Below are 12,547 nucleotides of genomic sequence, written 5' to 3'. Positions count from 1 at the left end.
AATGTAGTGTTTTCTGTTCATACAGTAATATATTTGAAGTCACATACAATAATTCTTTAGCTTCTTTACTCCAGTATTGAGCATGAATGTTACTCAACCTCATTACTCATTTGAAGAAACCCAAATGGGAATATATCTATGGGACGATTCAGACCAGATGGATACTCTGGTAGACTTTAGTGAAGTGGTGGTGACATGGGACAGAGAGACCTGGGTGGGATCTTTGCCTGATCCGGGTTTGACTGTGTGACTGCACATTCCTAGTTCTTTGTTATTTCACCTATAAAATAGAGATACTGATTTCTACCATGTGAAGTGGTCACGAGGATTGAGGTAATGCATGACATGAGCCAGCAGGGCCACTTCCCCCGAGGCGGCAGCCAGCAGAAGTGTACTTGTTCCTGCTAAATCCGAGTTCCACACCTAGTCCGTCTTTTTTTTTTTCCTTTTGGTAGAGACAGAGTCTCACTTTATTGCCCTCGGTAGAGTGGTGTGGCATCAGCTCACAGCAACCTCCAACTCCTGGAGCTTAGGCGATTCTCTTGCCTCAACCTCCTGAGTAGCTGGGACTACAGGCGTCCGCCACAACGGCTGGCTATTTTTTGGTTGCAGTTTGACCGGGGCTGGGTTTGAACCTGCCACCTTCAGTATATGGGGCCGGCGCCCTACCCACTGAGCCACAGGTGCCGCCCCCTAGTCTGTCTTTTAAAATGTTCTAAGCCAGCTCCAACTGGAGCTGACATGGGATATCAGACAGGATTCTATCCCTCTAATATGTGGTTATCAAACATGTTTTCCTACCACTCCAAATTTGTTGTTAGGATTTGTTAAAAAAAAGTTATTATTGGCAGTTCTAAAGTTAGTGATGTAAATATTTAGACATGATATGGAAAGGTATGGGCTTCCTTTTAACATTTGAATCTGAATCACATGCAGAGTTTGTTACAAAACTACACTCGTTCCCTGTTTATTTACATAGTTACATATTCTAAGTCTCTTGAGTTAGGCAAGTTTCTTCTTTTTTCTTTTTTTTTTTTTTGTAGAGACAGAGTCTCACTGTACCGCCCTCCGGTAGAGTGCCGTGGCGTCACACGGCTCACAGCAACCTCTAACTCTTGGGCTTACGCGATTCTCTTGCCTCAGCCTCCCAAGCAGCTGGGACTACAGGCGCCCGCCACAACGCCCGGCTATTTTTTTGTTGCAGTTTGGCCGGGGCTGGGTTTGAACCCGCCACCCTCAGCATACGGGGCCGGCGCCCTACTCACTGAGCCACAGGCGCCGCCCAAGTTTCTTCTTTTTTCAAAATGAAAGCAAAAGTAGTTCTAAAAATGTCACTTTGGAAACCTGGAAAGTACTATGAAGATACGACAAATGTATTGTAATTACAGTAAAACAAAGATCTTCAATAAGCTATAGAAAATGAATACATAGCTTGGGCTTTTCAATTGTTTCATTCACTATTATAGTCCTTTTCCTTAGAAACAAATTGCTTAAAACTGTAATATTAAAAAAATAGTACAAAGAAAAGATAGTTTGGCCTTGACATTTTTAAGGAACATGTTTATCTTTTAACTAGAAAATTCATGTCTTTTTCACCAACTTGGCCTCTTTCTTCTTGCCTTCAGTACATACACAGTGTTTAAAAATGCAACTGTACTGAGATATTGTTACAGTTTTACAACAGAACAATTTATAACAACAGGACAAAAGTTTAAAAGGTGAGAAACACCTTTAAACTGGAAGTATCTAATTTTTAAGCTTGAAGTAGACTGAAAAATGCTTTAAAGTACAGTGGTCCTTTAGTTTCCACGTGGAGTTGGTGCCAGGACCTCATGTGGACACCAAAATCCTGGATGTTCAAGTTCCTTACCTAAAATAGTATGGTGTTTCTGTATAAACTATGGAGACCTCCTGCACGAAGGTCTAACGGTCAAGTTTATGAACTCATCCTAGGGAAAGTGCTACACACTTCGTGGCCGAGTATCCTGCAGCCACCCTCACGTTACTCCCTCGGGAGCTCTGCCTCGACACCAGTGCCTAGTCCACCCTTCAGACTAATTTTGGAGCTCTTTTTCTGGAGTGACCATTAGAACTGTCACCATGTGGAACACAAGAACAACAGCAATAGTGAACACCACTCAGTGAGACACGGCCACACGTCGGCGTGAACGAGCTGTGAGCCGTTGACACACCACGGTCGTGAACCCTCACTGAGCCATTTGTGCAGGGCTGTCAACATAAGCGCACAGTGCAAGTTCACAGACTTAATTGTCAGACCTTATACAATGACCGCTCTGATGGTCATTCCAGAAAAAGAGTTCCAAAATTGGTTTGAAGGATGGACTAGGCACTGGTGTTGGTCCATAGCTCCCCAAAGGGCACACTTGAAGGTGACCATAGTGATACTCAGCAATGTGTTGCACTTCCTCAAGGATCAGTTCTCAAGCTTAATTGTCAGACCTGATATATTTTAAACCATTTTTAGATTATTTATAATACCTAATGTAATGAGAGTGCCATGTAAATAATTGTTATGCTATATCGTTTAGTGAATAATAACAAGGAAAAAAAGCCTTGCAGTACAGTTGTAATTTTTCCCAAGTATTTTTGATTTTTGGTTGGTTGAGTCCATGGATGTGGAACCCTTGGATGTGGAGAAATCGCTGTACTGAGAGTTTATTGCTGGTTTTGCAATTTTGTTGTAACCACTTTTATCAGTGAAAAATTTCTGTGAAATTTTTAAAGTTACTTATTAAATTCCGTCCCCTTCTACTATCTACTTGGTATTTTTGGTCAATTTATATATCCCTTTGCTTTACCCAAATGATAAGCTACCCAGTTTGTTTAAGTCATGCTTTAAACACAGGGTGGCCCTAAAGCTTCTATGCAATTTGAAATAGTTTAACATAGTAAATTGTACACAGACTTTATGTCTACTTGGTATTTCTTCTTTTCTTCCTTTTTTTTTTTTTTTTTTAATGATAATCTTATTCATCTCTAAAATTTTAAAACCTTGGCTCGGTGCCTATGGCTCAAGCGGCTAAGGCGCCAGCCACATACACCTGAGCTGGCAGGTTCAAATCCAGCCCGGGCCTGCCAAACAACAATGATGGGTGCTACCAAAAAATAGCCAGGCGTTGTGGCGGGCACCTGTAGTCCCAGCTACTTGGGAGGTGGAGGCAGGAGAATCACTTGAGCCCAAGAGTTAGAGGTTGCTGTGAGCTGTGATGTGACGGCACTCTACCCAGGGCAACAGCTTGAGGCTCTGTCTCAAAATAAATAAATAAATAAATTCTAAAACCTTACAGTTGTAAGTCAAATGGGATTACCTGTTTGAATTATTTGCCAACTGCTCCATAAACATATGTCTACCATGTTTTTATTGTAGGAACCCATACTCCCTGGCACATGGGCACTGTCACTGTGAGCCAGGGAGGGGGGAGTCTGCTGGTGGGTGTGTTGACTGGTAGGAGGGTCTCCAAAGCCACGTCCCTGCTCCTAGGGTCATATGGCTGTGCAAATCGCAGTGCCAGCCTGGATCAGAGGGGCTTGTGTCTGTGTCGCTCCTGAGACATGACTGGCTTTGGGGAAGGCCACTAAGCTGAGATCGAGCACTTTGCTTCTTTTCCTGTGTCAGGAGATGTTTTGCTTGAATTTAAAGGGGATGAAAGCCCAATAATTGTAAATATTTGAGAGAAGTACATATGCCCCTAAAAGTATGAGGTTTTAAGGACATGTAGGTAGACTCTTGGCAGGTCTTGGTTTGGCTTATTGTTACTTCCTTACAGGGGACAGCTTTGTCACTCGCATTGGGAGCAGCATCTTCCCCCAACTAGACTGCTCCAGAGCAGAGGAACCTGGTCTTCCTTATCTCTGTATCTTCCATTCCAAACACAAAGATTGTCTCCGGTGGGGGGGGGGGGGAGGCTCAGTAAGGGTCTGCTGAGCCAGTCCAGGCAGATCTGAAGGCTAGCAATGGGATTCAGTGGGATTCACGGCTTCCCAGGTGGACAGAGGCCGCCTAAGCCCCCATCTGGTGCAGCCTTCAGCGAGGGAGCAATAGCTGGAGAGCTTAGTAAGCTTCTCCTGAGTGTCTGTTTCATTTAATGAGCTTCACTGAGCAGTATGGGCCAAGGAGGCCTTTCACATGCTGGGTAGCTCTGGCTCTCCCAGAAGCAGGCACTGTGCCTGTGGGAAAGAGCAGTTCCCTGGGGAGGTAGCGAGCATGCTGGGAGGCGGCAAGGATGAAGCCCATTCCGTCCAGATTTTCAGGAAGGTCAGAGACGTTCTCTTTGGCTCCACAGAGTTCACTTTTCACAGTTTCCTGTTTCTGACAAGGGGAAAGCTGGCCGAGAAGGGCAGTGGTTTTTTTGGGAGGCACGTGGGTGTTGGTGGTATTCGCTCAAACAATTTGGAAAAGGCAGGCTTCCTTATAAAAACATGAAGCAGAACACTTCATTTCATTGTTTCTAGCTTTAGGAAATATGTACTAAGTAACAAACAGTTGCCTGGCTTGCAAATTGTTACTTTCTTTCTTTTTTTTTTTTTTGTAGAGACAGAGTCTCACTGTACCACCCTCGGGTAGAGTGCCGTGGCGTCACACGGCGGCTCACAGCAACCTCTAACTCTTGGGCTTACGCAATTCTCTTGCCTCAGCCTCCAGAGCAGCTGGGACTACAGGCGCCCGCCACAATGCCTGGCTATTTTTTTTTTGTTGTTGTTGCAGTTTGGCTGGGGCTGGGTTTGAACCCGCCACCCTCAGCATATGGGGCCGGGGCCCTACTCACTGAGCCACAGGCGCCGCCCGCAAATTGTTAGTTTCAAAGTCAACTTTTAAAGTCTCTCTGTTGTTCAGTTTAAAATTAAGAAGTCTCTGGATTCATGGTGGTTCTGATCCCCAATGTGGTTTATGTTGTAACATCAGCCCAGCTGTGCCTATGGCAGGGCTCTAATTAGAAGGAAAGTGGCAGGAATAATTGCGAGTTTACCTTCCTGGTCTGTTTCCTTTTTGGACCTTCTAGGTACGACAGTGCCAGCTCACAGGGCCATCCTGGTGGCCCGGTGTGAAGTGATGGCGGCCATGTTTAACGGTAATTACATGGAAGCAAAGAGTGTCCTGATCCCAGTGTATGGTGTTTCCAAAGAGACTTTCCTGTCATTTTTAGAATACCTGTACACAGACTCTTGTTGCCCAGGTGAGCCGTGTGAGTGCTAGATGACATCTCACAGTTCTTTCTTTCCTTGTCACTCACTTTGGTAAGTTGCTTTCTGTGAAATCTGTCTCCATGTAATATTTACTGGAGTTGACATGGTGGAAAGAGCTCCGTGGCTGGAGGTGGGTTCACAGGCCACATGCTGGGCAGGCAGGTGGAGGCAGCAGTGACTCTTCAGTCAGCTCAAGTAGAAGAACAGTACTTGGGCATCTGTGTGAGTTCACCGCCCCGGCCAGCACTGTGTCTATTTTAATTCTCGCGTTTGGCTCCAAGATCTCCACACAGCACTGTTGCTTCCACGAGAAGAGGGTTGGGCACATTCTTTTATGGTTCTGACTTCTGGCTGAGTTTCTTTTAAGGACTTTCAATAGTATGAGACCTTTCGGACTTTCTGGTCCAGAGAATGTGAGTTGTTTTTTTATTGTTATTTTTGTTGTTTTGTTTTTTCGAGTCCTGGGTAGTGTGCCGTGGTGTTCCAGCTCACAGCAACCTCAACTCTTGGACTCAAGCGATACTCCTGCCTCAACCTCCTGAGTAGCTGGGACTACAGGTGCCCACCACTATGCCAGGCTAGATTTTCTATTTTTAGTAGAGATAGGATCTCGCTCTTGCTCAGGCTGGTGTTGAAGCCTCCTAGAGTGCTCAATTACAGGCTGAGCCACTGCACTGGCGGCCTCTTTTTGACTTTTCCTAAAGTTAAGAGTTTCTTAAAACTGACTTCTCTGAAAACTTTTCCTAAGATGTGTAGAATGCCCAGTGGACTGTTGGATGTATTTGCAAATTTACTGACCAAGGACTGTCTTTGCCTAGGACCCAACTGTCTATGACAGCTCCTCCTTGTAATAGATCTTGTAGGTTTCCTCTAGCTGGATGCCCCTTCCTTTCATGGGGCCTGGAGAGGCTAAGCCAGCTTGGGAGCATCGTCCTTCAGTCTCCCCAATTGGCCACCAGATGGCCCCACCACAGGCACAACTAGAGCAAGTCCTGGAGGCTCGGCCCAGGGTGTGGCCAGGCGCCTGCGAGTACAGACATAGACGCACTCTTCAGATCCCTGCTTTAATTGTAGATTGGGAAGATTTCTTGCGTTTGTTATTGAAATAAGTTTTAAACACGTCATAAGCCCTCTTATGAAAAGTTTTAGAACTTCAAAAAAAGAACTTTTAAAAACTTAATTCTGGTGGTCTCGAAGCTAGCAATAGATTTTTTTGGAACCAATTACAATTTTTTTTTCTTTCTTTTTTTTTTTTTTTTTGTAGAGACAGAGTCTTACTTTATGGCCCTCGGTAGAGTGCCTGGCCTCACACGGCTTACAGCAACCTCCAACTCCTGGGCTTAAGCGATTCTCTTGCCTCAGCCTCCCGAGTAGCTGGGAACAATTTTTTTTTTCTTTTATTGAAGTTTGGCCGGGACTGAGTTCAAACCCGCCACCCTTGGTATATGGGGCTGGCACCCCACTCACTGAGCCATAGGCGCCACCCAATTACAGTTGTTTTTATCAGTGTTAAAGGCTGGCTGATTATCTTTGTGTAATACAAATGAAAGCACTGGTTCCTAGTGGAATAAGAGTTACTGTTTATTATTTCATTATTGGTAAATTTGTACATTAAATCAAAAATTTCACCAGATTTGAAATAATAGGAAAATTTAGTTTTTCAGTTGCTAATTTTAAGTTTTATCTTGCTGAATAGAAAGTGTTCTCAGGAAAGCAATAACAACTATAAGACAAAGCACTTTGGAAGGTGGTGAAATTGTGGGGGAAAGTGAGTCAAAATTAATAATCAAAAAGCTAAGCTAGATACAGGAATATATGCATTGGGAAGATTGTAGAAAGAAAGATAATCGAGTCATGGAGTTAAATATTTACCATATACAGTGTTCTTGATTCCATAGCTACAAAAGATTGTAAGAATTTTAAGTAGAGATAAGGAAGAGAATTACATGAAAAACCAGGCTTATAAGGAAGTTCTTTTTTAAAAAACCGAACAGTGTGGTTGTCATAGACTAGGAGAAAAGAAGAAATGGGGAGTTACTGTTTAATGAGTACAGAGTTTCTTCAGTTCGGAAATATGAAAACGTTTTAGACCTGGATGGTGGTGACGGTTCTCAACAATGTGAGTGTATTTTGTGCCACTGAACTGTACATACAAAAATGGTTTCATGGCAAATTGTATTACCTTTATTTTACCACAATAAAAACAAAATAGCGAACAAGTAAACTACCTGGAGGCTAAAGCCAAGAAAAGCTGCAGGGGTTTAGTTTAGCCAATGCAAGGTTTCCCTGAGAGTTCTGGAGTTCTCCTTTTCTGGAGAATCCCCTGAGTGTGAAGGCCAAGTGGATTAAATGGAGCAAGTTCCAACGTGGAATGCTGGCTCTCTGAGGCTCTCCCAACCGTCCTGTTCTGCATTCGATGAGACTGTCAGCATGAGTTTTCGTTTTTGTGGCATGGGTATTTTTTTTTAAGTCATTTAAAGAAATGGTCTTACCATCTGCTCTCTCTGGTTTCCGTCCTCTCTCCAGCTGGCATTTTCCAGGCCATGTGTCTCCTGATCTGCGCTGAGATGTACCAGGTGTCCCGGCTGCAGCACATCTGTGAGCTGTTCATCGTCACCCAGCTACAGAGCATGCCCAGCCGGGAGCTGGCCGCCATGAGCCTCGACATCGTCGACCTGCTCAAGAAGGCCAAGGTGGGTGGCCCTATGTGTCCAGTTGTCTGATGTTTTACAAAATATTACTAAAATGACTTTATTTTTAAATTTCTGTTAATTTTAAGATATATTCCTAGTCTTGGTTTGGAAATTAGGCTAAATGAGGCTAAGGTGCCTTCACAACAGTTGCTGTGGCAGGTAATTTTGAAGCGTTAGAAGTTATTAGGGTTTTTGTGTAGTCCCTTTATAAGGAGGCAAAATTAATGGAGATGGGATGTTTTTTCAAGTAAATAGTGGCTCTTAGCAGAGTCATTTGAGGATGGTGACATATACTGTGTCACATAAGTATTATAGAAAATAGAATATATAGGCCAGGCACAGAGGCTCACACCTGCAATCCCAGCACTCTGGGAGGCTAAGGCAGGTGGATCGCTTGAGCTCAGGAGTTCAAGAACAACCTGAGCTAGAGCAAGACCCAGTCAGAAAAAACTAGCTGGGCCCCTTGGCAGGGCACCTGTAGTCCCAGCTACTTGGGAGGCTGAAGCAAGAGGATCACTTGAACCCAAGAGTTTGAAGTTGTTGTGAGCTATGATGTCACAGCACTGTACCCAGGGCGAGAGAATGAAGCTCTGTCTTAAAAAACAAACAAACAAATAAAAACAGAATATACATTGAATTTCCCCCAAAGATCACATTTTACTAAAAGGAAAATTCCAAGATAGGTCCATATATACTGATAAAAACAGCTGAGCTAAATTCATTTATTTCTTCATTTTTTTCATGAACGTATTTTGAAGTTCCAGTTTCACGGAGGAGATTCTGGTGTACTTCATTCATCCTTGCAAAATGTTTTTTTGTTGGTAGATCTCACTGTATTAGGAATCTAGTTAGAAAAAAATTTGAGGATAAGAATCACTGCAGTATATACCACACTTCTTCAAAGGCTCTTCTAAGCTCAGGGCCTTTTTGTTTTTATGAACTGTATTGCTACCCATTCTAGGTAACAGGCCATTACACAAATTGTAACTGTACTTACAAAGACCCTAAATTGTGTATCTGGGCAAGGGCAGATAAATGAGGATTGCTTTGTTAAAATTGACTTCCCAACCCCCCAGATGGAGTCTCAGTGAAATATGTAACATCTTGTCAGGCATGGTGGCTCACGCCTGTAATCCTAGCACTCTGGGAGGCTGAGGCAGGTGGATTGCCTGAGCCCAGGAGTTCTAGACCAGCCTGAGCAAGAGTAAGATCCCATCTCTACCAAAAATAGAAAAAATAGCCAGGTATTATAGCTGCCCCCCATAGTCCCAGCTACTTGGGAGGCTGAAGCAAGAGGATCTTTGAGCCCAAGAGTTGAGGTTGCTGTGAGCTATGAAGATGCCACAGCACTCTATGCAAGGCACAGAGTGAGACTCTGTCTCAAAGAAAAAAAAAAATTCTACCATCTCCTCATGTCCAGTTTCTTTTGTTCTTAGAAGCAGAAGGTGTAACTCAGGTGGGTCATTTGTTGTACCATCCTGCCTGCTGCCTGAGATGGTGTCAGGGCCTGCAGTGGTTACGGCACTCTGGATGTGTACAGAACTTGCAGTAAGCTCAGTCCTCTAGGTCTTTTTCATAGGAATATATTTGATCTATCACTACAAACTGTCAGGACTTCTTAAAATATTATCTAGCGTACAACAGACTGTCTATACCTATCAACTTTGACACCCACGGTTAGAGAAACATGACGACTTCATCCTCATTCAGGCTGTTAAAATGCAGCCACGTGACATGGTGAAGGCCAGAGCTCTGTGGCAGCTGACATCCTGCCTCCAGGCTGAGGTGAATTCATTAATCAACACCTCCATTTCTGGGCATAGAAGAGAATTTGTTTAAAGCAGTGGTTCTCAACCTCCCTAATGTCGCAACCCTTTAATACAGTTCCTCATGTTGTAGTGACCCCCAACCATAAAATTATTTTCATTGCTACTTCATAACTGTAATTTTACTACTGTTATAAATCGTAATGTAAATATCTGATATGCAGGATGTATTTTCATTGTTACAAGGGGGTCGCCACCCACCCATTGAGAACTGCTGGTTTAAACCATTCTAGGTCTTCTTACTGGCTCCTTAACTATTCTGACTTGAGTTCTCTTGTGATCAAGTCTAACAGTCCTACGTATTTACTACTAGGGATAAAAGCAAATGTAAAAATTAAGAAACCATGATCTCTCTTTATAATGTATTTTACATTGAGCTTAGGACAAATAAATAGCTCCACTCCTAAATTTAGCTGAAAACTCATTTTTCATTCTTTTTAGAATTTTTGACTGATCATTTTCACACTATTCTAACAAGTCTCTCATCCCTGAGAAAAGGTAGACACAAGCTGCTCCTCCCTTTCAATGGCCCTTTAAGCAGCTTCTGTGTTGGGAACTTCTGTGTGGCCACGCTGGTTTCTTGAGGTGCCTCCCCACACCACATGCACACTGGGCCCCCACAGCACCAGGGATGATTGCACTGCCACAAATTCTTCTTGACTTGTTTTCCTTGAATCTTTGGTTTCTGACTTTGTAATTATCCTTATTTTCCCCCCTAATTTAAAAAAAAGTCCAAGATACCAATTCGTTTTTAACGTTATTGTTTGTTTCTGAAGATGTTTTTATTCACTAAGATTGAGCCTAAATTTACCAATTCTCTTTTATTCTATTCCTAGTGGTCCCTAATTTGGCAGTTATGACTCTCAGCTAATAGGACATTTTCTCCTGAAGTTCTGTTTAGAGTTGGTAGTTTGAAGTTTCATTTTGTTGGACTTCTAGGCAGCCACCCACTTCCCAAAATATTGGGGTTTTAGGTAGCTGCCTTAGTTCCAGGATTGTGGGAGTGTTGTTGGTTAAAAAATGACCAGATACCCCAAAGTAAGGCAAGCATGAAACCAAGTTTAAAGAGAAAGGTAGGTTTACAGAGTAAGCAAAATACAAGTTTGCAGAGCAAGCTTCATTTGCTATGGATAGCAAAGGGGCCTCCGTTGCCAGGGCAAGTGGGCAGAGGCAGAGGTTATGGTGGCTGTTCTCTTTTATATGGCCTGGGTCAGGCCTACCTTGTGGTTCTAGAGGTCACCTTGGGACCAGAGTACACATGTGGCCTTCCCATGAGCCTCTCTGAGAGCAGATTGTGTGTATGTGTGGGGGTGACCGCATGGTGATCAGTCTCCAGGCTGTTCTAGGTCACCTGTAAGACTCTGCTGCACTGTTGCTGGGCGTGAGCCCACCACACCCTTCTGCAGTTGGCACATTGAGTTCTGACTGGCGGATTAGTAGAGTGAGCCCTCCTTCCCAGGGGTAAGCCAGTCACTTGGAACAGAGTTAGTGTGGGCAGCATCGAGATGGGTGCCTGGAGCCTGCCCTCGTCCGCCTTCCTGAAAGAGACTAACTTACTACCTAACAACTTCACCAGCCAGTTAATCCTGTCAGTCAAAATTCCCTCACCTTTTCTGACTTTTAGGAGGTGAAATTGTCTTCAGCAGAATTAGACTCCTAGTAGCTCTGATCCACTTTCTCCTAACTTTTCCTAATTCTCTACCCGGATTTCTGTATTTCTGTTTAAGTGAAATCTTAAAGTACAGGTGGTTTGTTTCCCTTAATCAGATTAATTTCTTCAGACTGAGGTGGAGTTTCCTTATATCTGCTCCCATTTGGACCCTGTCTATCCAAGCTTGGTGATTCCTGTAAAGTCATATTTATTTTCATATTAAAAATATAAATTGACCAGATGTGGTGGCCTGTAATCTCAGTGCTCTGGGACATGGTGGCCTATAATCTCAGTGCCCTGGGAGACCAAAGTGAAAAGATGGCTTGAGGCCAGGAGTTTGAGGTTACAGAGAGGTGTGGTCACCCCCACTGCACTTTAGCCTGAGTGACAGAGCAAGATCCTGTGTCTAAAAGAAAAAATAATGAATTCATATTGTTACTTATAATCCATATATTAATATTTGGCTACCTGAGACTGTAAGTTTTGTTTCTGAAAGTTTCAGGGTACTTTTCCAATGGGATTCTGGGTATTTTGTCTGCATTCTAAATGTAGTCTTCAGTTCTATAGCATTTTGTTTATGGGTTTTAATCACTTTCTTTTTTTCTGTTACTTATTCCAATTTAAATCTACTTTTGTAGGTCATAACATATTCTTTCAAAACCTAGTTTTTACAGTGAGATGTATGTAGTCCATCTCTTGCCAAGAGGTCACAATTATGGTCAAAAATCAAGTTCTGTGTTTTAAGAATGTTTTCACAGACAGCTATTCATTGCTAAGATGCCCTTTGCCGTCTGAAGTCCCCGCCCTTAGGCGATGCCCTGCCCTTCTGGTAGGATGTCACCTGCTCTGGGTCAGTCCTCTATTTTTTTTTTGTAGAGACAGAGTCTCACTTTATGGCCCTCGGTAGAGTGCCATGTTGTCACACGGCTCACAGCAACCTCCAATTCTCTTGCCTCAGCCTCCCGAGTAGCTGGGACTACAGGCGCCCGCCACAACGCCCAGCTATTTTTTTTTTTGATTGCAGTTCAGCCGGGGCTGGGTTTGAACCCGCCACCCTCGGTATATGGGGCTGGCGCCTTACCCACTGAGCCACAGGCGCCGCCTGGTCAGTCCTCTATTAATAGTGGCGGCTTCTTAAAATAGTTGTTTGGCTAAAATAGCTAAAGGTTCTT

The 12,547-nt window shown here is 43.5% G+C and overlaps 1 protein-coding gene across 5 annotated transcripts in view; it reads left to right on the top strand.

Annotated features, from left to right (window-relative positions):
* Window positions 1-12,547, top strand: part of RHOBTB3 (Rho related BTB domain containing 3) — a 73,989-nt gene that overhangs the window by 38,137 nt on the left and 23,305 nt on the right. For 3 of the 5 annotated variants that reach the window (XM_053586343.1, XM_053586327.1, XM_053586334.1), the window contains exons 9-10: window positions 5,022-5,195; window positions 7,732-7,898. In XM_053586343.1, coding sequence (XP_053442318.1) covers window positions 5,022-5,195; window positions 7,732-7,898 — 341 coding nt within the window. The remainder of the gene's footprint in view (window positions 1-5,021; window positions 5,196-7,731; window positions 7,899-12,547) is intronic. The other 2 variants (XM_053586352.1, XM_053586361.1) reach the window with 2 other exon arrangements.

Source organism: Nycticebus coucang, chromosome 1 (assembly GCF_027406575.1).
Source record: "Nycticebus coucang isolate mNycCou1 chromosome 1, mNycCou1.pri, whole genome shotgun sequence".
NCBI classification, from domain to species: Eukaryota; Metazoa; Chordata; class Mammalia; order Primates; family Lorisidae; genus Nycticebus; species Nycticebus coucang.
Note: the sequence above shows the minus strand (reverse complement) of the source record. Positions and strands in the feature narration are given on the sequence as shown.